The sequence below is a fragment of the Chionomys nivalis genome, chromosome 23 (genome assembly GCF_950005125.1).
Source record: "Chionomys nivalis chromosome 23, mChiNiv1.1, whole genome shotgun sequence".
NCBI lineage: Eukaryota > Metazoa > Chordata > Mammalia > Rodentia > Cricetidae > Chionomys > Chionomys nivalis.
This window is the reverse complement of record NC_080108.1, coordinates 1,232,130-1,258,490: the sequence shown is the minus strand read 5'-3', so window position 1 is coordinate 1,258,490 and position 26,361 is coordinate 1,232,130. Positions and strand designations below refer to the sequence as shown.

At 50.5% G+C, this 26,361-nt stretch overlaps 2 protein-coding genes across 2 annotated transcripts in view; both read right to left on the bottom strand.

Annotated features, from left to right (window-relative positions):
* The window catches only part of Uvrag (UV radiation resistance associated), a 210,849-nt gene extending 206,898 nt beyond the window's left edge, over window positions 1–3,951 (bottom strand). Inside the window, exon 1 of the mRNA XM_057756560.1 lies at window positions 3,655–3,951. Within this exon, the coding sequence (XP_057612543.1) occupies window positions 3,655–3,771 (117 nt within the window). The 5' untranslated portion in view covers window positions 3,772–3,951. The remainder of the gene's footprint in view (window positions 1–3,654) is intronic.
* An 8,531-nt stretch (window positions 3,952–12,482) lies between these two features.
* The window catches only part of Dgat2 (diacylglycerol O-acyltransferase 2), a 28,164-nt gene continuing 14,285 nt past the window's right edge, over window positions 12,483–26,361 (bottom strand). The window contains exons 2-8 of the mRNA XM_057756248.1: window positions 25,867–25,995; window positions 21,597–21,704; window positions 21,239–21,309; window positions 16,743–16,947; window positions 16,108–16,282; window positions 14,920–15,122; window positions 12,483–13,598 (exon numbers count right to left, since the gene is read on the bottom strand). Coding sequence (XP_057612231.1) covers window positions 13,444–13,598; window positions 14,920–15,122; window positions 16,108–16,282; window positions 16,743–16,947; window positions 21,239–21,309; window positions 21,597–21,704; window positions 25,867–25,995 — 1,046 coding nt within the window. The 3' untranslated portion in view covers window positions 12,483–13,443. The remainder of the gene's footprint in view (window positions 13,599–14,919; window positions 15,123–16,107; window positions 16,283–16,742; window positions 16,948–21,238; window positions 21,310–21,596; window positions 21,705–25,866; window positions 25,996–26,361) is intronic.

Genomic DNA, 26,361 nt, shown 5'->3' with positions numbered 1-26,361 from the left:
CTATCCTGTGTTTTCACTGAGCTAACTTCATCCTACGGACATCACGTGTACTCCGAGATCCTTCCGCACGGCCACGCCGTGCAGTGGAATAGAGAAGTTCTGGAAAGAGTCCCAAAACCCTACAACAGTGAGGGATGGGTGATGTCACACACCTGCTATCCTAGCACTCAGGAGCCTCAGGCAAGAGTTCCGCAGAACGTAAACTAAGACCCTGTCTCAAAAGAAGGGGCAGTGTCCCGGGGACGACACAGGAGTGGTCCATTGGCCTCCACACACTTGTGCGCCCATATGCACACAAACACACGTATATGTAGACGGATGAAAAATGTGGGTGATACACATATATATGGAAGACCATGCAAGAAAAAGTCTAATAGCTAAATTCTGTAATATTTTTAAATAAAAATGTGTAGGCCAATTAGGAACACTCAATCTTAAATTTTCCATTTAAACAAAGAAACCAAAGCCTCATGTGAGATTACGTGTTCATGTGTATTTATAAATGCATTTTCTAAGACTCTGTATCTTTTATGAATTCCTTTAAGTGTTTTATATTCTTCATTTTTTAATTAATTGTTTTTATTTTCAAGTGCACTGGTGTTTTGCCTACGTGTATGTAGGGAACTGTAGTTACAGACAGGTGTGAGCCACCACATGGGTGCTGAGAATTAAACCTGTCCTCTGGAAGAGCAGTCAGTGCTAACTACTGAACCATCTCTATTTTTAATTTTTATTTTATGTGCATTGGTGTTTTGCCTGCATGTATGTCTGTATGAGGGTATCAAGCCTCTGGAACTGGGGTTACAAACAATAAGCTGGCATGCGGAATTGAACCCAGATCCTCTGGAAGAGCAGCCAGTGCTCTTAGCTGCTGAGCCTTCTCTCCAGCCCCTTTTATAAATTCCTAAAGGAACATGTGACCTCCAAAAGGGTAATCACTAAAAGCCTCTAAAAATGTCTACATTCCAAGTATCTGAGAATGTGGCTGGGGAACTTTGGAGGAGAAAAGAAATTCTCTCAGTTAAGCATAATATTAAGGACACATTAATTTAAAGGTCTCTGCCAAAATAAGGGAGCAGGGCTGGAGAGATGGCTCAGTGGTTAAGCGTACTGACTGCTCTTCCAGAGGACCCTGGTTCAATTCCCAGCACCCACATGGCAGTTAGCAACTGTCTGTAATTCCAAGATCTGACAGACCTCACACAGACATACATATAGGCAAAACAACAATGCCTATAAAATAAAAAAATAAATTATATTTTAAAAATTATCTTAAGACTCCTAAATCCAAGTATGTACAGTTCGCTCCTCCTTGGCTGAGCCTATACCGATTCACTGAAACATGACAAACATCAACCAGAAATAAAAGAGCAGCACATCTTCAAAGTGTGTGACCACAGCTTCTCGCTTAAATAACAGTTAAACAGAGAGGACCTAGAAGCAAAGGAGACTAAAGCTCTAAGGTACGGTCACGTTAGAGCCAATGAACAGCCAATGAACGGGTGAGTGAACAGCGGCTAGACTCAACCGTGAAAAGAAAGGTTCCAGATTAGATATGTAAATTAAAATAAAACAAACTAGGCTTGGTGGCTGGGTGGCACAAGCCTGCAGTTCCAGTCAGGTGTAGTCGTGTGTTCTTGTAATCCCAGCCTCTTGGGAGGCAGAGGCAAGCATGGTGAGTTCAAGGCCAACCTAGTCTGCAGGGTGAATCTCAGGTTAAGGGCTGTGCAGTGAGATCCTGCTAAAAAATTTTTAAATTAAAATAAGAAAAGGTAAACTATGTATGTCTTATACATAATTCTGTGGGCTCTTCTAGGCAAACTCAAATCTCTTCTAGAAGCAGCTAAGGTCAACCCTATTGGAACTTGTGTTATATAGTAAATTAATATATCAGTCAACAAAATGCTTATGTTAAAAAATATTTATTTCGGCCAGACGGTGGTGGCGCACGCCGTTAATCCCAGCACTAGAAAGGCAGAGGCAGGCAGAGTTCGAGGCCAGCCTGGTCTACAGAGCTAGTTCCAGGACAGTCTCCAAAGATACAGAGAAACTCTGTCTCGAAAAAAAAAATGTTTTCCAAAACATGAATAATTTTGATCTAGAAAGCTAAATTAAAATCAACCACAGAATGAATGTGCTTTTGTTATATATGTTGCCTAACAGTTAGGACGACACTCCCAGGAAACCGTAAAGAGCATGCCAAGCTCATGCCACATTCAGCTGCAAACTTAGGCCACTAGTAGCAACCCAGAAGCCCGACAAACACATGAATTGAGTCCATGGACAGTTTGCTTGGATTATTCCCCCGAGTGTTAAACTGTGAACAACATTATTCACAGACAGAGCAGGCTTTATGCAGTAAATGATGATTTCTCTACTCCAACCCTACACGTTCTCATAGTTCCCCTAGACTAAGCCCATCTAGACCCCGAACTCCCAGCACCCCCTCGAAATCCAACTCCCACACATAGAAAAATTCACACTTGATGCCCAATCCACATACAACTCTCTTCAGCCACACTCTCAAAATGTAATCCAAACCACCTTCCAACTCTTAATATTCTCCACAAAGTCCCTGCCCAACCGCACCACAAAACCAGGGCACATGCCTTCTGATCTTTTAAGCCCTCTCCCACCACAGAGCCTTGCTTCCAGCAATTAATGATGTTTCCCTACTGGCAGGGCACCAGGCTGCGGGGGCTGGCAGTGTGGAGGGGTGTGCAACCTTTCCCTTCCTTTACGTTCCGATCCACTTCATGCCTGTCCCTCTCTAGCCTCTGCGCTCTAGTGTAGCTCCTTCCTGTCTCGGGCAAGGATGGAAAGTTACAGGAAGGGGCTAAGGAAGCTTGCTCTGTCCTGTGGACGGTGGTGGAGTCGCTGCTCAAGCCTCAAGCAAACTATGCCCGGTGCAAGGGCTGCAGTCAGACGCTGACTGAGGAAACCCAGCCCCACGATTAACAGGAAGGCAGTGGACAAGCCTGTTTCTAGAACTGAAAAATCGGGATGATAAAAACAGCTGTCTCACGGAGTTGTGAGGATTCAATGAGCACTTTGCACAGACCTAGCGCGGTAACCTCTCCGTGACTGACAGTTTCTCCCGGTCCTCTTCAGTGCTAAGGTCCCTGAACAGTCTCACCCATGAAGGACTGCGGGAGGGCAGTAGAAGACATACTCTATAGATAGGCGGGTGTCATCAAGAATTTTGTCGGATCCCCAAAGTCAGTGTTCTCTCGTCCTCCTTACACCCCTGCAACCTAAGATCCAAGATATGAATACATACTTCAGATCCTCCGTCCAGGCGCTCCCCCAAGAGAGTGAAGTGTGCCATGAGGATATGAGACTTGGGAAAGAAACCCCGACGTCCCAAATACCTTCCTCAGGAGGAGCAGAAAGAAGCACCCCATAACGCTAAGAATAAGTGCAGAAAAACCGACTCCTGGGCGCTGGAGCGAAAGGAAAAGCACGGCGTCGGCCGGCAGGGCGCAGGTCTCCCCGGCGCCTTCCCAGAGGGATGCGAAGGTCTGAGCGCGGGAACGCCCGGCTCCCCCAGCCCAGGACGCGGGGTCCTCCTCCTGTCAGCCCTCCTCAGTCCCGCGAGCCCAGCCGACCTCCTCTCCCGGCCTTCTCCGCCCCCCCGGCTCGCGGCCGCCTCACCTGCTGGGACGGCAGCTCCACATGCAGGGCCCGCGCGGGGGCACCGGGCGGCAGCGCGGCGGACGGGCCCGGGGGTGGCAGGGGCACCGGGCCCCCGAGAGAAGCACAGGAGCTCATCTGGACCCCGGGGCCGCCGAGCGGCCAGGAGGGCAGTCCTCCAGCATCCGCCGCAGCCTCCGGAGCCGCTATCCGCCGAGCCCCTGCAGCCTAGAAACGAACCACCCGAGAGCCCCGGCAGCTCGGCGCCCGGACTAGACACCGCCGCTGGCTAAGGAAGAGCCATATTACCGCAGTGCAACCCCTCTACCCGGCCCGGAGCTGGCGTGCTCATTGGTTCCGTCCCTGAGAGGGCGGGACCCGGTGGCGGCCAAGGGACGTGCTATTGGACAACGAGTCCGTCCGTCGCGGGCTCGATGGCTAGGGGCGGAGGGACTCTGTGATGGCCTCAATTGCGTCTGTCAAACCCGGGCGAAACCTGAGGCGGTCCTTCTCTTTGCCTCTGTCTAATTGGTCCCTTCCCTCTGGAGAGGTGGGGTCTCCTAAGAGAGCCTCCTAGGCCATTGCTCTAGAGCGCTGTCAGTTGTCGCTGAAAGAGGGACGGCGTCTCGATTAGGTAGAGTGCGCGCCTGGGCTCCGGTGTCACGTGCAGAAGTCTGGAGAGTCACCTGATTAGTGAGAGTCAATCTTCTAAAACCACTTCCGCCCTAACCTAGTTGCCATGGTAACAGGGCCTCCCGCGGAGGGCGGGGACCAGCTTGGCACCAAGGAGTCAGGGATGGATGGTCTGTCTTGCCCGAGTGTTCGCATCCACTTACCAAAAGGCCGTGCGTTATGGTTGAGAAGGGAGCCGCCACCGTGAGAGCACGGAGACCGGAGATCCATCGAGCAGCTCTTCAACGATCGACTCAGACCCACAAATCCACGCCCCTTCTAGCTTCTAGTACTAGTAAGCTTAGCCACGACGTGTGCCAGCCACTCAGAAGGCTGTCTCACCTCCGCGGGTGGGTTGCTTACGCTCTGCCTAAAAAGACTTTTACTGCTGGTGACTAAAGCTTGCTTAGCCATCATATTTCTGCTGTGGCAGGAGTCCTTTCTTCAGAAAGACTTCGCTCACCTCTCTGGGACTCCGAATTAGGGACCTTGCCTCGACCACCGTCCAGTTGATTCTATTGTGTTGTCTTTGTTTTGTGGGGGTGAGGGCGGCTGAGACACGGCGAGCCTGGTACTCAACATGTAGCTCAGTCTGCCTCAGCTCCCCATCCCAGTGCTGGGATTACAAGTGTGTGCCACTACACCAACCTCCACTTTGTCTTTTAATAGGCATTTACCACAAACTGCCACTTTGCCTCTCTGAACAAACACGCACGCGTGAATTCCTCAACCAGAGGACCTTGTCTGATTCCTCCCTGGATCCACATTGCCTGCATAGAGTAAGGAAATGAACGTGACGGTACAGCTCAGGCACCCTCTCTTTCCTGAGGGCTGCTTTGATCCTGGGAGCAGCTACAGCCGTTGCGTCTATAAGTAGCTCTGACTCATTCATTTTGCAGAATATTGATTTCCCCCTCCCCTTAGAGTGTGAATTTCTCCACCACCTGGACCGATATAGCAGAAAGAACACAGTGTTCAGAGCAGAGAGGCAGACACAACAGGAAGCAGGCAGTTTGGGATTCTGACGGCCACCTTCGAGCGATGTCGCTGAGCAGGTCAGCTCCCAGTCTCTCATTTATCCATCTGTAGAATAATAATAGTGTCATTGTGGGTGCTAGATAGGCCAATGTATGTGCCCATGAACCTTAGGGTATAATAGATGGGTTTAGAATCTTTTACTGGCCGGGCGGTGGTGGCACACGCCTTTAATCCCAGCTCTTGGGATGCAGAGGCAGGTGGATCTCTGTAAGTTTGAGGCCAGCCTGGTCTACAAGAGTTAGTTCCAAGACAGTGCTGTTACACAGAGAAACCCTGTCTCAAAAAATAAATTAAAAAAAAATTTTTTTTACTGGGTGGGAGGGCGTATAAGTGCAGTGGTTGAGTAGATGCTTGGTATTCACAGGCCTTGGGTTCAATTCTTAGCACCATTATTAAAAGTTGATGTGTGTATTACACGTAGGCATGTGCCCAGGTGTGCATGCACTTGTGTGTGTGCATGAAGAGGTCAGAGTTCAATCTCCAGTATTGTTCATCAGGAACCATCTCCCATGTTTTGAGACAGGGTCCCTCACTAGCCTGAAACCTACCAAGTAGGGCAAGGATGGCCGGTCAGTATCCTCCTGTCTCTGCCTCCCCAGCCCTGGGATTAAAGGTATGCACTGCCATGCTCAGCATTTTTATTAAGATACTGGTGCTAGACCTCGGGCTTTACCAACTGAGCTATCTCCACAGCACGTCCCCCGCTTCTTAAAATAGAAGGCAAGCGTATTAACTTTCAGGGGAAGACGAATTGCAGAATTGCATCTGAGCTGCTTCGATGCCGGTCTCCTGTTTTGAGACATTGAGCAGTTCCTCATGGTCGGAGCCCCACTGTAGGGTCAGGTGTCTGTTGAGAAATGAGTTATTGGGAAATTCCAAATTGTACCTAGCTCAACCCACACAGTGCCAAGACCCAGTGGAATTTCACAGAAAACATATTTCTGTTTCTGAGCTGTGCTTGTTTGCCAAGGCTGCCGTATCAAATTACCACAAACTCGGAGGCTGAAAGCAACAGAAATGTATTCTCCCACAGTTTGGGGTGTCGTTCCTCCTTGCTCTTCCAGCGTCTGTTGGCTCTCAGACTTCCCTGGCTGCATAATCCCAGTCTTTGTCTCCTCCTGGCCCTCTTCCCCTTCTTCCGGTGTCTTCTTTCTCTTATCAAGACATTGACATTGAGTTTAGATGCCCTGTCCAGACTGCATCTTGAGATTCTTCCTTCAGTGGCATCTGCAGAGCCAGGCAGTGTGGCTTATGCAACACTCAGATGGTTGCCATGAGTGGACCACACAGTGAGTTCCAGGCCAGCTACATGGGCTATAGAATAAGACCTTATCTCAAAAACTAAAAGAGAAAAGGAAGGAGAAAAGAGAAGAAAATAAATATATATGTAACTAACTTTTCCCAAATATGGTTATGATCACAGGTTCAAATGATTTGACTATCTGGGCTGTCGTTCAGCCTACAACAAAAGTAACAAGAGTCTGTGGTCCAACAAGCTGGCTCAGCAGGTAAAGGTGCTTGCTGCCAAGCCTGAGGATCTGAGTTCCATCCCTGGAACCCACCTGGCAGAGGGAGAGACCTCATCCCCGTAAGTTGTCCCCTGACTCGCGGGAGCCCACCTGCAGCACGTAGGAGCCCACACACATAAACATCAATACGTACATATAAATGTACAAAAAAAAAAAATGGGCCCACAGAGGGAACACAGAAACACTTCGTCTTCCTTCGGGGCTCCCTTCTGTCAGCTACTTTTGTTGCTTGATTCACTCAAACACGCCCAGAGACCTCCTCCGCTAGGTCCCAGGAAATCAGACCCTCACCGAGCCAGCTCCTTGGAGAAGGGTCCAATAAGCGAAGAGTCACGACCTGAGCTAGTACTAGTTTGTACCTAGTGCTGAATGAAACCCAAGGACAGTGGCGCCCAGACAGACGTCGCAGTGGTGGGGACAGCTAATCCAGGGTTCTGAAGAAGCAATGAGAGCGGAGGAGAGCATTTCCGCAAAGGCCATCTTCCCACAATCCTTCACGGGGTTCAGCGCCTCACAGGCTGCGTGCTGGATACCGGAAGTGCCTTCCTCAAATGCAATACCCTTCTCAGACTTCTCAGCCCGCATCACTCAAGCCCCAGAGGGAAACTCAGCTTGCAAAGTATTAAAGAAAATGAATCTCAGTCATGGCGGATACTACCTCGGAAACAGCACGTGTTCAAGAAACACGTCCGGTAATTATTTTCATATATGCCGTTTTATTCTGAAACACTTTGTCTTCTTTGGAACTTTGCAATGTGACCATTTCAACATGGAAAATCGTTCAAATTGCTTGGAATTATCGTGGTATTTATATAGCCCTGTGTGTGTTTCCCAGGGAAACATGCAACCAAGTCAGTGATTCTCAATCTTCCCAATGCCGTGACCCCTTACTACAGCTATGTCGTGGTGACTTCATAGCTGCAATTTTGCCAGTGTTGTGAATCATAATGTGGATATCCTGATCTAAGTGGCCAAGTCCAGCCTACCTGCCAGGGCAGGAAAGTTAAAGGTCAGGGGGTAACAACGTGACTGACTCTTCGGAGGCCAGAGGGGAAACTTTGAAAGCATGGGGTCTTAGTTACCCTTCTATCGCTGTGATAAAACACCATGACCAAATCAACTTACCAAGGAAAGCATTGAATCGGGCTTATGGTTTCAAAGGGTTCGAGTCCATGGCGGCAAAGCAAAGGAACAGCTGAGAGGTTATGTCTTGATTCACAACCAGAGTCAGAGAGAGAAACAGCAGGGACACGGTCTTTCCAAACCTCAAAGCCTGCCCCTAGTGACACACCTCCTCCAGCAAAGTCACACTTCCTGTTCCTTCCCATACAGTTCCAACAGCTGGGGACCAAATATTCAGATGTATGAGCCTATGGAAACCATTCTCACTCAACCCAAACTCAGTCAAATTAAATGTATCACCTCCTCTGCATGCCCTCATGGCTGCCTGGCATGTCTTAACAGGTTTATCCATGTGTCCAGCTATGCTGGGTAGGGTGAGTTAGTCACCTTCGCTCTGGGTTTTCCCTCTGGGTCCCCAGCACCCAGACAGAGGGAGGCGTCACAAGCATCGCTGAGCAGATGACGAAATGGATGGAGAAGGTTGAGTGTTGGGTTTGCGCAGGGGCGTCGTGCATTAGCTATGGATGGAGGCTTGAGTGTTGGGATCACGTGAGGGCCTCGTGCATTAGCTATGGATGGAGGCTTGAGTGTTGGGTTCACGCAGGGGCTTCTTGCGTTAGCTATGGATGGAGGCTTGAGTGTTGGGCTCGCGCAGGGGCTTCGTGCGTTAGCTATGGATGGAGGCTTGAGTGTTGGGATCGCGCTGGACCTCGTGCGTGTTAGCACCTCATTATGTCAGAACACCTGAAGACAGCCGGTTCAACACAAGTCAGGGGTTATTTTGCCCCGTTTCAGCCCCGTTGCTTTGGGCCCACAGCAGCCGCAGTGCATCTGTTGGACCCTAGAGTCCAAACACTGAGGAGGAGTCGTCCCCAGAGACCATCTCACACACCACAGCCGATGCAAAAGCATGAGGATTTTATTAATTCTGTCATGACAGGGTCCCCCAGCATTCGGGAAGCTGAGAGACCCCAAATAGATGGCACAGGCTACTTTTAAAGGGGCCACAGAAGCAAGGGGGTTGTTCTTTGACTATTTTGATTGGCTTATTCGAAAGGGCTATTACCAATAATTGACTGGAGAGCTGTTGGCAGATCAGGTGAGGTAAGAGGTCATTTTGACCCCGTTTCCCAGGCGACCGAATCAAAACATACGTATATGGGTAATTGTTCAGGAACTGAGTACATGCGAGTGTAGCTGTTAGGTCCTTGGTTCCCAGGGGAGGAGGGGAAGCACTATGGCACAGAGGCTGAGAGGATTCAGAATTGTCAAAATGGCTTCAGAATTGTCTTAAAGTCTTACACTTCAAGACAGGTGTGTGCGGCAGAGGAAGCCTGTTCTCTTTGCGACAGTCAAGACACAAAGAAGGGGAACTGAGAAAGGACAGGGTAACCAAATCTGCGTCAAGAGTGTATCTACAGTGGGCTAACTTCCCTCACTAGGTCCTGCCTCCTTACCACCTCCCAAAAAACCCAAATGAGCTGCCCTCAACACGTGGGCCTCTGGGGTTTCAGATCCAAACTGTAACACCTCCATGTCACCCCCAAATGGAACAGACCAGAGAGAAGAAATAAATTGTCACACAGAGAGCAGACCCCAGCAGAGACTCGGGCTGGCTACAGTTCCATGGTCATAAATGTGCTGACGTGTGCCCAGGAGCTTAGGGACATGTGGCAAGCCACCACACTGCAAGCATGTAGAAGCCCAGTGCAGATCTAGCAAGAGGTATCCAGAGAAAATATTCCTTAGGAATGGCCTTTGGCGGTAAGGCCTGAAGGGCACAGAGGCGTCGTTTGTACAAAGGCTGGAGAGAGCAAGGGGAAGGGTAGAGACTGAAGGAACCGGATCACTGGCTTGAAGAAGGGGCACGGACCACAGAACCAAAAGGGAGGCCAGGTGCAGTGGGTGGGGAGCACTCAGCACTGAGGAGTGGAAGAAGGGGAGGAGTCAGTTCTTTGTTTTTCAAGATAGAGTTTCTCTGTATAACAGCCCTGGCTGTCCTAGAACTTGCTTTGTAGATCAGGCAGGCCTTGAACTCACAGAGATCTGCCTGCCTCTACCTCCCGAGTGCTGGGATTAAAGGCGTGTGCTACAACGAGCCCGGCTGGGAGCTCAGTTTCTAAAGCAGTCTGACTTTATTACAAACTCTACATTCTACTTAATACACTGGGTTTCTTTTCATTTTCCGACACGCTCCCATACATCGGTTGCCTGTGATTGTTGCTGTGCTTCAAAGGCAGAATTAACAAAATCACAGCTACCGTTTTCTGGATAGGGCCCATGGGCTGAGCCCCAGGGTGAGCATTTTCAGCTATCTGTCAGCTCTCTCAGTATTGCATTACTCAGGAGTACAGATAAATTAATTTAAAGGTGCAGAAGCTGAGACCCTGTAAGTCACGTGACAGGGTGGTGCTGATGGTATCTGCCATGTCTTAGGTGCAGCACAACCTCAGTAGTCTACGATATTTGGAGTGAAGAAGAAAATAATTTAATTTTCAGAACTGTGGGGAAATGGGGGGCGCCTTTTAGAAATATGGGTGATTTGCCCCTAATGGTAATGTTTCAAGTGCCTAGAAACCAAGAGCGATCGGTCCTCTGGAGAAAGAGGAAACAGGCAGTGAATGCTGATTGGCTGTGTGATGGAGATTCCTTGGCCCCTCTCCACCAACTTTCCCAGTGATATATTCCAGATAGTGGCTAAGTTTCTGCCGAGTCCTCCATTTAATCTGTAGCTGCTAGCTTAGAATAGAAGCCAGGTGAGCGTCAAAACATAAGGCAGGCTGCCTTGCTATCTTTGCATTGGAACCAACGTCAGCGCCCCCTTGTGGCCATGGGAAGAATCGTGGAAACGACACTCCTCAGTAGGCTAAGGCAAACCTTCCCAACATTCACCCAGGGTCCCCCAGCTCTAGCTGAAGATCAGGCTGGCTCAGCTCTGGACACACTGTTGCTAGATGGTCCTGGGCAAGGAAACCCTTTATGCACACTGAGGTAGCTGAGTTTCACTAATAGGAAATGTAATCCTTAAGAACATTCTGGGGTAGCCAAGGTTACAGCCAGGGCTTAGCCTGGAGCCAGAGGCTTCTATATCTCTTGTCGGGTTGGCTGCACACTGGGACTGGTACTAGAAATCTAGTGTGGGCCTGAGGCTCTCACCAGAAAACAGGCCTTGCCACCACCAGAAGGAAATGGCTGGCTTCTGGCCTGAGCTTTCATGTTCTTGAGGACTGTGTGGTATAACAGAAGTCAGCAGGGGCTTCCTCTGTCCTCTCTGCCACCTGGAAACTGTAGAAATGACCTGCCTGTCCGCAACCCCTGGATCCTGAAAAGCAACAAAACAGCGTGGGGTCTCCCCATCTTTGTGCTGGCTGCTCGGCCTGCCTCCCTCCCCCGGCAAACCTCTGCTGAGGCCCAGCTTAGCCACTGCATTTTCAAGGACTCCAGGTTGGGCTACAGGGTCCTCTGCAGCCCACCAGGCCTTCGGGCAGAGGGGATGCCCTGAGGCTGGGGGATGGCAAATGAGCAGTCAGGAGGTGGGAATGAGGTCTGTGGTCTAATGGCAGGACCTCTGGCTGCTGAGAAGCCCCCAACTGAAGGAACAAGGTCACCTATTCTGAGACCTGTAACCACGGAGTGACGTCAGGCCTGATTTCCACCTTTGTAGCTTAGCTGAGAGTAAGCACAGGGAACTGTCTGAAGAGTTCGTGAAGACCCTTCCAGCTCTGCTGTTCTAGAACGTGACCACACACAGTGGTAACATGCAACAAGGCTACCTGGCCCTTGCCTCTCGGCGTTCCCCTCCTCACCTCCAATGAAAGTGAGACTAGAAAGACATTATTCTCTGTGACAGAGTTGTGGCTTATCTTGTTCTCTGCACACTGGCTCCTCTTACTGCTACACCTGAGCAGTGAGTGTACCTGTGGAAAGGTGTACAGGGCAAGGATCTGCAAATGGCCTTCTGTCAAGTCAGTGGGGGGGGGGGGTCTTGCCGTCACCTACATGAACGAGGAAAGTGGATCTCTTCATCAGACTGAGATGCTTTTAGCCCTGGCCAACACTACCAAGACCTGGACTGTGGCCTTGGCAGGGACGGTAATCAGAGGTCCCAGTGTCTGCTTTAGGATGGTAGGGGCAAATGCTTGAAGTCATTACTATTTTCTTTTTCAAAAAAATTATATGTATGGGTATTTTGCTTGTGTGTGTCTGTTACACAGCTTGTGTGCCTTAGGCCCACAACTCTCCTAAGACAGGAGTTACAGTTGTAAGCATCCATGTGGATAATTCAAAATCGAACAAAGGCCTAAGCAGCCAAGGCCCTTAACCATTGAGCCATTCTCCAGAGCTCTAGTCATTTGATTTTGAACACAGTTGTTACACAGTCAGTAAAGGCCCAAGTCTAATGGAATCCGCAGAAAGTGGGCACTGCAGTGTGCCCTGTGCAGTAGGACAGATAGTGTGTGAGTGCATAATTGAACAACGACTCACAGGTAGTTCTTGTTTCCATTTATTAATCTAGGAATATACAAAAGTGTGACATGGCACAACAATCTCATGGAAAGAAAACAGAATACACAGGAGGGGGGTGGCTCTCTTCCCAATGCCTCAGGAAGGCACACACGTGAGGCTTGGGTACGGGGCCTCCTGTCCTGGACCCAGTGTGCTACACCGAAAGCCAGGCCCCTTTTTGAACAGAAGAGAGACCCTTCCTCACACCAGACTTGGGGTGTGGCTCAGGAGAGCTCAGGTGGCTAAGAGAACATGCTCCAAGCCATGGCTGAGCTGTGCTGAATCTATGGTGCCAGCCTTCAGAGTAAAACCAGCCAACAACAGTGAGATAACCCGAGACAGTACCTGTGGGACATCCTTGTCCCTAGCACAGTATACAGGAGGCCAGCATAGGCTCAGATTGGAGAAAGGGGTAGGGTGAGGAGCAGAGAAGAGACTCCAGATGCTATCTGCCACCTTCCCCAAAGGGGGCCAACTCTGTTCTCTGCATCCTCCCCTTGGCAAGAAGAACCAGACCTTCAGTCACATGTGGGGTGGTGGGAATGGAGATGTTTGCTAAACATGGCCTCTGCCTCTTGAGAATCCCTAGAGCAAAGAGGATTATCTAAGTGGCCAAGTCATAAGGATTGTCCTTCCCCAGTTCAGCAGGGCCAGGTGTCTGTTGTTTGGGGAACCCTAGAGGGGGTGGATAAGAAACCATCAAGGCCCAGAAATGTCAGCCACCACCTTGTGCAGGACATACTAGACGTGAGAACTTAAAATACTGACTCGCCCCTTCTTACAAAAGATCTAACATGGCAATGGTTTAACAAATTATAATTTCTTTTAAATAACCCACAGACACCCATGACGCTTTCAAATTTACAGAGCAAAATGCACTTGAGAACTTGGTAGAAAAGGATTTGCAGTCGCTCCTTCCAGGAGCTGGACCCCACGGGCTGGGTCAGTTCACCTCCAGCACCTCCGTCTCCGGAAGGCCAAATTTGGTCTTGTGATTGTCAAAGAGCTTCACCAGGGCCTCCATGTACATGGTGTGGTACATGTCGATGTCCTTCTGGGTTGGGTACTCCAGCTTGGGGACGGTGATGGGCTCACCCACTGCAGAGAAGGGCAGAGCTCTGGTCAGCAAATGTCACTGAGTATCCCATCCCTGGATGCCCAGGGTGATGGGAGCCTGTGCTCCATGGTGACCATGTCCCTTGGTCCAGTTGAGAATACTAAGGCATGGCAGCATGGCAAAGACCCCACCCAAGACTGTGGCCTCTGACTTGGGGGACCCAGCTCCACACTCTGCTAAGTTCCAATGTGAGGTGTAAGACCAAGCACAGGGCTTTGCTTTTGCTTATCCAGGACAAACTCTGCCCCTAGGAGTCTCAGTTTCCCCATCTGCCACCGGGAATATCTCACAGACCTTTTCTAAGGATTCTAGGAAGATCAGAACATGCATGAGCAGCTGGTAAAGGCGTGTAGAGGGGAGAACACCCTCCTACATCTATGCTTTGCTTTATTTTCTCATCCTGCTTCATGTTCAAGGCCAGCCCATACCACAGTCCCACCAGCACTGTTCTGAGCTTTCTGCCAGACACACACACCCAGCTCCACTGCCACCCTTCCAGTCCAGGGTACTAATGGCCTTCAGCCTGGCCTCCTGCACTTGGTCCGTTCTAATCCTTTACCTTCTCCCTACCTAGCAGCCCCAGGGATCATTTAAGTTTATACATAAACATAGTTCTCATTCCTCATCAAAAAAACTCTTAGAAGCAGGCAGAGATGATTGCAGAAAGCCACAACCGGTCGAAATTTGATCCTGGGACGCTCAGCCCTGACTAACACATCTACAACGTAACCCCCATGTATAAGGCTCAGGGAACATCTCAGAAGAGACAGGCTGTAAGACTGTACAAGCCAGAGGATCAGGAGTCTGCTGAGGGATTCTGTCTCCTGAAAACACAGAGAAGCTACAACCATGATACTTCAACAATATGGCTGCCTGAACAAGACTTTTATTTTATTTTGAGACAGGGTCTCACTATGTAGCCCTAGCTGGCCTGGAACTGGCTGTATAGACCAACTGACCTCAAACTTGCAGCAATCCTCCTGTCTCTGCCTTCCACACTGGGATTACAGGTTTGTGTGACTATACCTGGCTCTTCCTCCCATCAGCCAGCAGTCTAAGAGCTGTCTTCTGCACAGACCCTCTCTGAAGAGCAGAGGAGCACATCATCCCTACAGCACCCTTGTTACAGCCACGCGGTCTCCGTGGCAACATTCTCCTAACAGGTTTGTATTCACCACTGTGTGGCTCATTGCAATAGCTCAACCTCCACCCCCCCCCCCATCACTCCCTCCAGTACCCAACTCCAGATCCTTAGGACAAGGTCTCGTTTGAGCCAGGTGACCATGTAGGCTAGGGACTCACCAACAGTGGTGATGGGCTTGGAGTAGGGCACCAGCCCCCAGGTGTCAGAGGAGAAGAGGCCTCGGCCATGGAAGATGCACGGGGCGAAACCAATATACTTCTGGAACTTCTTCTGGACCCAGCGGCCCCAGGAGCCTTCCTCAAAGATCACCTGCTTGTACACCTCATTCTCTCCAAAGGAATAGGTGGGAACCAGATCAGCTCTGCAAGAGAGAGGCCCAGATTAGCCAGACACCAGTCACTGGGCCTGGCCCTGCTGTTTGTCTGTCCAGCGGAACCCAATCCCTCTCAGCCAGATTCAACTCATCTCACAGCCGAGCACACTATCTGCTCTGCCCCTCCTATCATTGGTCTGGTCTGACTTGACAGCAGACTGTAGAAAAACCTCTCCTGAACCCCGGGGAGATCCTGGGACACAGTGAGAGCTCTGTCCACGGCTGTGCTCCAAGACTCATGGAACATGGCGGCGGATAGAACTCTCTCCCTGCCCTCAATGACTTGGACTACCGTGTTGTTGCCGTTCATCTCTCTCACAAAAGTCCATCGTTCTAGGACCCTACTCCAAGGTCTCCCAGAGTTGAGATGTGGGAGAAAAGCAGCTTGGCTCCAGACTCCAGTTCTGCCCCCAGAGCATCCCCTGCAGTGGGAAGAGGGCACTCAAGTCTCCTCACCCGCTAGGAAGTCTAAAGGAGCCTAGAAGGTAGATTTGCTTCTCAAGCAGATACGTCCCCTGGTTTGCTAGAAATACCAGGATTCCAAGCTGCCAGCACTCTCCAATAGGCAAGTTTTCCCTGATACTTCAAGTGATGCCATTTTCCTCCTGGTCTCTTGCTCCCTTTGGCTGTGTGTGTGTGTCCCCATGCACATGCATACACATGCTGAGGACTGAACCCAGGGTTCACACAAATCAAATATTTGCTCTACCACTGAGTCTCACATCTCTGACCCCGTAAGTGGTAAGTCTTCTCATATGTTCTAAATATAAGCCTGGCCTCTCAGTGATTTGCAAGTGCCCAGAGACAGGTTACACACATCTTTGCACTGCCCACACTTGGACAAGTGAAGCCATGCAGCGTGGACTCCAACCTCTTTCATTGCCTTCCTGAGTTCTGGGCACCCCCTCCAAACACCTATTGTTGGGCATCTGGGCATGGGCATTGTTCTGGAGATGCGTGTGCAGGCACTTACCCATGGCGCAGGGCCAGTTTTACAAAGCCTTTGCGGTTTCGCAGGGTGACTGCGTTCTTGCCAGGCATGGAACTCAGGGACTCGGCTGCACCTCCCACCACGATGATGATAGCATTGCCACTCCCGTTCTTTGAAAGCAAGTAGTCTATGGTGTCTCGGTTGACAGGGCAGATGCCTGGGTGAGGGGTATTCACAATCAGGACTGCTCACGGATGCATTCCCTGCCCTTATATACCACCAAGAGTAAAATAAAAACCGCTATAGACAGTCCCAGACCTGTTACCCTCTTAGAAGATACATGATCCTTTCTCCCTAAGCAATTCATTTCTTCTAAATTCAGTTTACTTATCGATAAAATGTGGGCAATGGTATGAAAGCCAAGCTGGTGGGGACCGTGGGTGGGCAGACACGGACAATCGGCAGCACAGTGGCTGGTATCTAGAGGTGGGAGGAGGTCCTTGAGGTGCCATCCACGGCGAATCCAGACCTAGCGTATCTACTGCAGGCTGTCTCTACCTGCACGGGACCAGCACCTCATGGGAAGGGCACTCCAGTTCCGTCCATCGCTTTGCTCAATGGGGAGGCGCAGGTCTTGACAGGAGAGCCCAGCAGGAGCAGCTGAAGTGGACTCTCACCTCCAGACATCAAGTACTCCCGAAGGACAGGCATCCGGAAGTTGCCAGCCAACGTGGCCAAGTAGGGCCTTATGCCGGGAAACTTCTTGCTAACTTCGGTTGCCTCCGTGCTGAAGTTGCAGAAGGCACCCAGGCCCATGATGCCATGGGGATGGTACCCAAAGATATAGTTCCTGGTGGTCAGCAGGTTGTGCGTCTTCACCAGCTATGAGAAAACGTGTGTTAGAACCGGCTGGGAGAGGAGGATGCCCACCAGGGGGGAAGGAACCTGAAGTTTCACGCCCTGATGTGCTGGGAGCCCAAAAGGCTGCACTGACTTTCCAAGCCTGTCCTCAGACCCTAGCCAGTGGCTGGCAGCTGCTGGGCTAGGAGTCCCTGGCTGGATGCTCGTCGTCTTCTTTCCCAGCCAAACACAGTCCAAACCTACTAATTCATGCTCAACCAGACCTCTGCCTTCCTGCTCCTAGGCTTTTTACCACAGTGACTCCCCTAAAACCCACACCCAAGCTGGACCTTCAGCCTTCAGTGGGTACAGTCTAGATTCTGAGTTTGGCAAGGAGAGCCATGGCTTCAGGTCTCCCACTAAGATTTTCATCGTCACTGCATCCTGCAGAATCCTCAGCAGCTCAGAGGACGAGCCCACACAGCCCACCTCCCACCTCTTTATAGTCTAGTGTGGACAAAAGGATGGTATAGCCGGACCAATACAAAATTTTTGCCAAGCAGCTAGGCTCAGCTCAGGTTCTCAAACAGGCAGGCAGGGCTGTGTGGCTGTGGCAGCTGGGTGATCTGAACTTCCTACTGTCAACAAAGCTGTCCTGTTGATAACTGGCTTCCTGAGGGTCCACCACCTGCCCTGAGGCTGGCTAAGTACCTGCAAAACCCCAAGCAAGAAGCACAATGGGGACGGAGTGCTGGGAGGGAGGGAGAAGGGGGGTTTCTATCCTGGAACTCACACTGAGGACCAGGCTGGCCTCAAACTCACAGAAATCCACCTGCCTCTGCCTCCCAAGTGCTGGGATTAAAGGCATGTGCCACCACTACCAGAATTCTTAAGTATAGGAAAGTTTAAAAAAAAAAGTCTGCATTCACTTTTTCATTCTATAGAAATAAACCACTTGGTCCTTTTCCTACTTAAACAGAAACAGGCCTTTCTTTAAAAAAAAAAAAAAAAAAAAAAAAAAAAAAAAAAAAACACATAAGCTCCAGGACAGGCTCCACAGCTACAGAGAAACCGTCTCGAAAAACCAAAAAAAAAAAAAAAAAAATCATAAAATTCCAGATTACTCTAGTCTATGTAGTGAGTTCCAGGCAAGCCAGAGCTACACAATGAGATCCTGTCAATAATCATAATATCAAAACATCCCCAAGAATGAGGCCGCAGCGTCAGTGCTGTTTCTAGGAATATGTCCTGTCTAGCTTATCATGGTCCTCGGTACCACTCTCCTCAAAGCTGCACACCCATCCGTGCCACTGTCAATCCACATGACAGCGCTCACTCGGATCCTGACTGACAGACTCCTAGAATGATGCTTTAGTAAAAAGCATCTCTATTCATATTTCCAACAGTTTTGTTTTGTTTTGTTTTTGTAAAATAAACTTCCAGAAGTGCAGTTCCTGAGTTGAGTAGCCTGCCCTGCCTCAAAGAGCGGCATTCACAGCCTCCCGCCTAAGTGCTTGCAGGTACCCATCCCTGCACCGGCACTGGCACAGAGTCCCTAACTACTGGACGAATATTAAAAGACCACATTTTCCTTTACTCCAATATAGGAACTCTTGGGTGAGTAAAGGGTCCTTCTGCTCAGTTGGAGAAGAAGATTGTTGCTGATAGCAGGGTAAGATGGAGGAGCGGGAGGACGGAACGGGGCATGCGGTGCAGTACTAGCTCTGCGGCTGCAGTGTAAATGTGAACAAGCCTCCCTGGTGTCACACCCCTGGTGTATATGACACTTGTACTTTTCTCACTTTGCCTTTGGCAAGCAGGTTAACGCTGTCTGGAAAACAACTCTCAGCTGCCCACCAAATAACCAGGGAACGGCAGTGGGCTCCGCCAGGGCCGAGGTGGAGAGTGAGAGACCCCTGAGGAGCACGGCGCATGAACCGTACAAGGCTGCAGCTGTGCTCTGTCTGCCCAGCTGGCTCTCTGTGAATTAAGGCACTGAGGGAGGAGCTGGGCAACTGGTACTGGGTTAGAAACTCTCTGGAGCAAAAGTACAGACTGGACGGGAGCCCCCTGACTATCTAGGTTGTTTCCGAGGGAAGTCACAGTGAGCCAACTCCACAAGGCCACTCCGGTTTCACTTCTCCCTGGACACTGTGAGAGCGATATGTCACCTCTTAGGAACCTAACTAGCTCTTTAAATATTTCCCTCCCTCCCCAAGACTTTTATCTGATGGGACACTGTACAGGTTAATGGCCCCAGGCAGTACCATTAGAGTCATTTGTCGTTGCTTTGATCCGTCTTCACGACACTACTCTTCCCAACTGGACAGAATGTCCACTCTGCGGGGAGGGCGAAGGTCACTGCTGCTGACTGTTCTGTTGACATGCCTGCTGGGTGGCAAAGTCCCAGCCCAGTGGTGTTCAGGCCGTGCTGGTAAGCGTCAGCCTAGGCATATTCCTGGCAGGTCACTCCCCACATCCTGCTCCCAGGCCAGGCTTATTCTACTCCTAGCCCCGTACAGAGAAACACCCAGTTCCAGAGAACAGCAGTAGCTTGCCTAGGCAGGGCATGGCAGCACAGTGTCTTGTGAACCAGGCACAGTCCCTCTTCTCTGGGCCTCAGTCTACGTATCTATGAAATCAGACAAGCTGGACAGATGGCCGATTTGAAGCCCAGAGAGCCTTTCCTAATCTCCAAAGGTCTTGCCTACCCTTCAGGGAGAGGAACCCCAGGACATGGGCCACTTCTGTTATAGATGACCGTAGTTCAGTAGCTGCTGAAGGAGCCAGCCCTACCACTCCAAAAAGGGATGCCCTCTGGGTCAGCTAGATGACTTTGGAGAAGGGAGCTCCAGTAAGAGAAATGGAGATGGGTACACAGGTCTAGCTAGAGATCTCGATGACAGAACCCACGGTAGGACCTCAGGAAAAAGGGGTGGAGCAGGCAGGTCACACAGCTCTCAGGCACAGATTATTAGACCTGTCATCAAGGGCAAGGGGCAGAGCCTGCCACTCAGGGTGGGGCCGAGGAACCTCACTGGGCATCTCACAGATGTCTGCCCTGCGCCTCAACAGAACAGAGATAGTGAGAACACAGGGCTCGGCTGGTTTTTTTTTTTTTAAGGTTTATTCATTTATTTATTTGAGGCAGAGTTATATAGCTCTGGAACTATGTATGTAGCCTGGAACTTTGCTATGTAGGCCAGGTTGGCCTTAAACACAGAAATCCAGCTGCCTTTGCCTAAGATTAAAGGTATGTGCCACCACACCCCACTAGATTTATTTTCATTTTACATGTATGGGTGTTTTACACACATGTATGTCTGTACACCATGTATGTGCAGTGCTCTCAAAGGCCAGAAGAAGGCACTGGATCCTCTGGAACTGGAGTTATAGACGGTTATTAGCTGCCATGTAGGTGCTGGGATTTGAACCTAGGTTCTCTGGAAGAGCAGCCAGACACCTTAACCATTGAGCCATCTCTCCAGTCCATCATTTGGGTCTTTTGAAAGGGTAAAGATCGGTAAAACAGCTGAATGCTTAGATCTCAGCAGCCGTCGCTTGCTGGGAGAGGGGAGCTACCAGCCTGCAGGAGGCTTCCTGAAGGCACAGTGGCAGAAGACACAGCACCTGGGGCAGAGAGACAAAGCCAGGCAGACCCAGGAGCATCTCCCATTTGCAGCGGAGACAAATGGTGCTCAGTAGAGCTGAGAAAGCCATACAGAGAGTGAGAGGGAATATAGTCAATTCATTAGGCTGACCGTAAGCCCAGGGCTAACGTTCCGTCACCCATGCCCTAGCGAAGAGCCCAGCACTAGACAGACCCCCAAATGGCAGGTGGTTAAACGGAACAGCAGAGCCAGCTCTTAAACCCTGGTTCCAACAGTCAAGCAAGTTTGGGAAGAGAGATCTGGGGCCAAGTCCCTCCCCAAGGAATGGGCAGTAGTTAGGAATCGGGGAGGACCCTGGGCTGCATGTCAGAGGGCCTGGCACCGCTGCCATGGCCTCGCTGGACATCTCGAGCAAGGCTTTGGCCCTCTGGGGAGGGAAGCCTAACTGCAGGGGACAGGAAAGTCATAGGAATGCAGGCAGTAGGCAGAGTTTGTGCACAGCCTAGGCCACTCCCACAACACAGGGCAGGGGAGGAATGCGGGGCCACCTGACCACCCAGGCAGCTCGCCTGGTGTCAAGGACTGACTCACAACATCGAGCACACCAGTCTGCGTCATGCATGGACACTTTCACACGGACACACTGCCCCCGTTTTCAGTGCTGTCACGGTTCATATCTCCATCTACTCCTGTCCTCCCAGGGCAGCACACCACGTCTTTACCTGGATGGGAAAGTAGTCTCGGAAATAGCGCCACACGGCCCAGTTCCGCACCCACTGCGATCTCCTGCCACCTTCCAGGAAACAAAGCACAGTGTTGGGAAGGAGTAGGCGGGAGGGGCATTTGAGCAATGCAGGCGAGACACAGCCAGTGTGAACCCCCCAGGGAGGTGTCTGTCAGCCCACACAGCGTTTCTGCACCTGCCCAGTGTGCCCCTTCCCACATACATTCCCTCTGCCCTCCCTAATGAAGGGTGAGCTCCTGTGAAGACACCCCAAACGGCGCCCAGCCCAGCACCCAGGAGGAGGGGCTGCAGCCCAGCAGAGGGAGGAACACAAGCAGCAGACCCAGAGAGTTTACCTTTCTTGGGCGTGTTCCAGTCAAAGGCCAGCCAGGTGAAGTAGAGCACAGCTAACAGCCAGCAGTCGGTGCAGAAGGTGTACATGAGAATAACACTGCAAGCCACTCCTGGGGGAGGGGAGACAAGAGGTCAGGCTCCCAGTCCTCCCGGCTGAGGCATGGCTTCCCCAGCACTAACCTAGGCAGAGGTCCAGACGCCCAGGCACTGGGAGAGATTCATGGGTGGCTCAAGGAGGAGAAGCAGGGCCAAGGGGCACAGGTGGGTCCTAGAGCTAGGGACACCTGGGCTTGAGCTGGCTAACACGGGGAGACTTCCGCTTCTTGTGAAGCAATTCCTGATGTCTCCTCTTGCGTGATCCCTTTGAGTCACTAAAGCATTGACTTTTCTGTTTTAGAAAACTTACTTGTCAGGACTGACTTGCCCAAGCTAACCCAGCAGGACAGAGGAGAGACAGGGTTCAAACTCAGCCTTGGAAGCAAGACCAGAGGTGAGAAATCTCAGATTGTCACCGTGGGGTTAGGGTGGGGTAAAAGGGGGTTATCTGTCACAGGAGGGCTGTCCCCAGGCAGCCCCGGAGCAGAGACAGGGCCCAGCAGGCCCCCCCTCCTCAAACACTTAGAAAGACTCTCCTGGGACACCTATTTGTGGTAACTGTCCTTGGGGCCAGCTGGCTGACCATAAGGCTGCATGGCCTGGCCCCAGAGGGAAGGAGAGCCAGCATCTCATGGTCCACCCCTAGATACGCTCACCAGGGCATCTCTTTCCATTTTCATCCAGCCTTCCAGCCCCCTCAGATCCTTGTCCCCTCCACAGGTTTATGAGTATCAAATCACCTGACCACACAATCCGAATTCTCCACACTGGAGGACTCATCTCTCACCCTGGCATTAGACCCAACTGGGGAGGGGGCAAGGACTCAGGCTCTACAGAACTTTCCAAACACAGTGCTGAGCCTGTTTCAGAAGGTGACCATGGAAAAAGTCCAGATGCAGATCTCCATGGGCTTGAGAGCAAGGAAACCGTGGTCCTCGCCATCCTCAGCCTCACTCCTGAGCTGGCCTTCCCCTGGGACAGCTAGAACTGAGCTACAGTTACCAGACAACAGCAAAACGTTTCCTAAGACAATGTAGCAGTGTACATACACCGGAGTTGAGTCTTGGGGAGCATCTGCACCCCCACACAGCCTGCTGAAGATAGTGTGGGTTCCTAAGGCAGCTGGAAAAACAGTCCTGATCATATTTAGGCTGTATACACTGCTCCAACACTTTGCCCCAGGCCCTTCCCTGGTCCTAGAAGACCATTCCAGCCCCAGCCTCCACAGGTGTCCAAGCAAAGACTCACTGCATTCCAGGTAGGCCAGGCAAGGCCCATGGTGTTCAGAGGAATGATGTGTGAATATTCTAAAGACCCTGCTGCCATCAGGGAGCCCAAACCCCAGTGCTGGAAGGCTGGTTACCATGGGGAGGAGGTATCCATACGTACCTGCCCTGTCTGCATAGCTAAGACAGAGCAGTGAGTGACAGAAGCCCAAAGTCCTGGCCCTACACAACTGGGGGGCTGCCCCTGTCCTCTCAAATGTGCATTTTCTCTCACCACCCTCTCTCCTGTCCAACAGAGCTCAGTCCCTGAGTCCCTGAGAACCTTTGGAGCTAGAACAAGGTGAGATTACTCTCCAGCCCCAGCCACCAATATAGTTTTTTTTTTAAGTCAAAGAAACAAAAAACAAAACAAACAAACGAAAAACAGAGCTGCCTGCTGGGTGTGGTAGCACATAGCACTCTGGAGGCAGAGGCAGGTGGATCTCTGTGATGGGAGGCCAGCCTGGTCTACATACATACAGACACAGGCCAATGAGGGCTACACAGTGAGCCCCTATATCAAAAAACCTCTTAGAGGGTTGGGCAGGACAACCACCCCATAAAATGCCTTCCTTCTGGGAAACCTACAACAGCTCCCTGCCCTCCATTCTCAGGTAATGAGGTTGACACCCACCAATGCCCTGGGCCCTGGACATGCAAGCACAGTGATTGAAACAGCCTGCTTGTTCCATGCAGAGAACGCTCGGGACTACCTGCATGCATCCCTTCCTGTTCCTGGGGCCACAAGCAGCTCACAACTGCAGAGCTCTGGCCCCAGGCTGGTGGTACAGGGAAAGGTGTGGGCATTCTTCAGTAGGAGCCACAGCAGTGGGGCTGTGGAGAGCAGGGACAGGACGAAGCAGACTCGGGGACGGGCCCTGCCACATCCTGGCCATTATGCATACCCAAGCCTTTACTTTCTTACAGAGTGTTGGGAAGATAAAATGACGTGATGTTGGAATTTAACACATGGTCAGGAACACTGTTAAGGGTCTATGGATTTGTATGGAGGAGCAAAGTGACATTCAAATTTTCTACTAGAACCATGTGGAGATTCAGCATTTCCTTCATTGAGGGACAAACCACGGGAATATTAGCAAAGCCTGCTGACATGGTAGCAAGAGATGGCAAAGGTGTTTTCATACTGCATTATTGCAGCCTCGCAATCTTGAAGACACTTCATTACTTAAGGTTAATATTTATTACAGTTGCTGATACTTCCTAAACAACATAATAAAAAAGCAAACATTACTAAGTGTCCAACTGGGTTTCAAAGGTTACATATTTATTTTCCAGCATTATTAGATAGATCCTTAAAAACCCCAGTGTACTTCATATTATACGATTAAAAGCACAAAGAAGGCCCACAGCTTTCACCAGAATTCTAGAGGGCTACAAGGCACATCAGAAAAACAAAACAAAAAACTGTTTAATGTGAATGGTATCCATAGCAATCTTTGCAATACAGAGTAAGCCTGTGCCAGCAGGTTTGGGACACAGTGAGAGGGAGCGGCTGGGACTGCTCATGTAGTAATTACAACAGCTTAAGCAGGGCTGATACCTGCCCAGGTCTAGCTCCCACCTACATGTTGGAAAGACACGCTGGGCCAGTTTCTGGGCTGTGGCTGGGCCTCACAGATCATTAACCTACAGCTTGGGGCCAGCCCTGTCACATGCTATATGACCTAGGATTGCACAAGTTACTCAGTGTCCCACAGCCAAGCTCTGACCCACTAAGGCAAGGTAAGTATTGACTTCTGGTGCAGATAGGTACAATAGGAACTGGCAAAGCAGGCTAGACAGAGGACCAAGAGGCTGGGGGTCGCTGCGTTCTTATCTTGGTCTCTCTTATTTTCTTCTCCTATAACCCCAGACAAGGCTCTGAACCCACTAGGTTCTTACTTCCCGACTGAACAAAGATAAGGTTATATAGCTTCTTTACCCTGGTATTCTAATCAGGGACCAAATGCAAGCCACACTCAGGGTTGGAGATCTAAGGGAGCCAATTTAACTATCTGCCCCCAAACCATTATTTCATCATCTTTCTGAGGCTGTATGACCCTGTAAGAATCTGAGGATAGCTACAGCCTTATAGCGATGAAAATGTATGCATGGCCTTGCATTTAATTTTAAGAGTTCAATGAATCCCCCAAAGCCCACCTTGGACTCTGTCCACTAATTCGGGACCCTCATGGTAAGGGAATGCACTGGGCTTTGACTCAAACTCTGACTTTCTGTTTAATGGGTGTCATGGTCAGCCACTGAACCTCTGAATTTCCATTTCCTCTTCCTTGAGTTTAAGAAAAGACACTCCAAGGGCCTCACATAACATGGGATTTGTTCCTTTTGTTCTCAATAGGGCCTCAGAGGCTCCATGCCTGCCTCAAAGACAGCTGCTCGCACTACCATGTGGATGTCTGCTGAGCTCCCACTGTCCTGGGCAGCGTGAAGAGTGAGTGGCTGGGGACCTGACCACAAGTGCTAGACACATGGATTCTGTCTGTATTCATGTGCTCAGAGACTAACCTGTGCTGAGGTTATAAGGCCTGGGAAGGAAGAGAAGGTCCCAGGAGAGCAGTGTCTATGTAAAGTCAGAAAGTCAGAGCTTGTCTGGAGTTGGTCTCAAGCCTGACTTCAGCAAAGTAGACACCTGCCTGCTCTTTGCCAGTAGACAAGGAGGCAGTTAGAAGCGTGCATCCTACAGACCCAGATTCAAGTTAACTTTGGGCAAGTTAATCTGCAAAATGAAGCCACAATATATCGCCCATGAATTCATCAAGGTTTCTGGCATGTCTACTGGTAGAATACTTGACCACGGGCCCCAAAGATGGAAGTAAATGGAAAGAGGCTGGGGAGAAGCTGATCACTGTGTCACCCCACCTCCACTCACCCCTGCCACAGCTGTGCTTACCTAGCACCAGGAAGGACAGGACCCACTGTAGAACTGAGATGACCTGGAGCTGCTTTTCCACCTTGGACCTGTTGAGCCAGGAGACAGAAAAGATGTCTTGGAGGGCCGAGAGGATGCTGGAGCCAGTGCCTGCAGAAGAAGATGTCGGTCTATAATATACTATAAACCTGTCCTCCAGTGTCCTCCAGACACCCCAACACAACCAGCCTCCCCCAAAAGCCTTCCTAGACAGGTGAATGCGGGCCACAGACTCGGAAGTAACTAAACCCTCACTCTGCCGCCTAATTTTTCCTAAAGCTGCTTTACAGCATAAGAGCCATAAAACTATGGCTTCCCTGTATCACCAGTTCTACATATAAGACAAGGTAACAGCCAAGCGGTAGTGGTGCATGCCTTTAATCCCAGCACTCAGGAGGCAGAGGCAGGCGGATCTCTGTGAGTTCGAGGCCAACCTGGTCTACAAGAGCTAGTTCCATGACAGGCTCCAAAGCCACA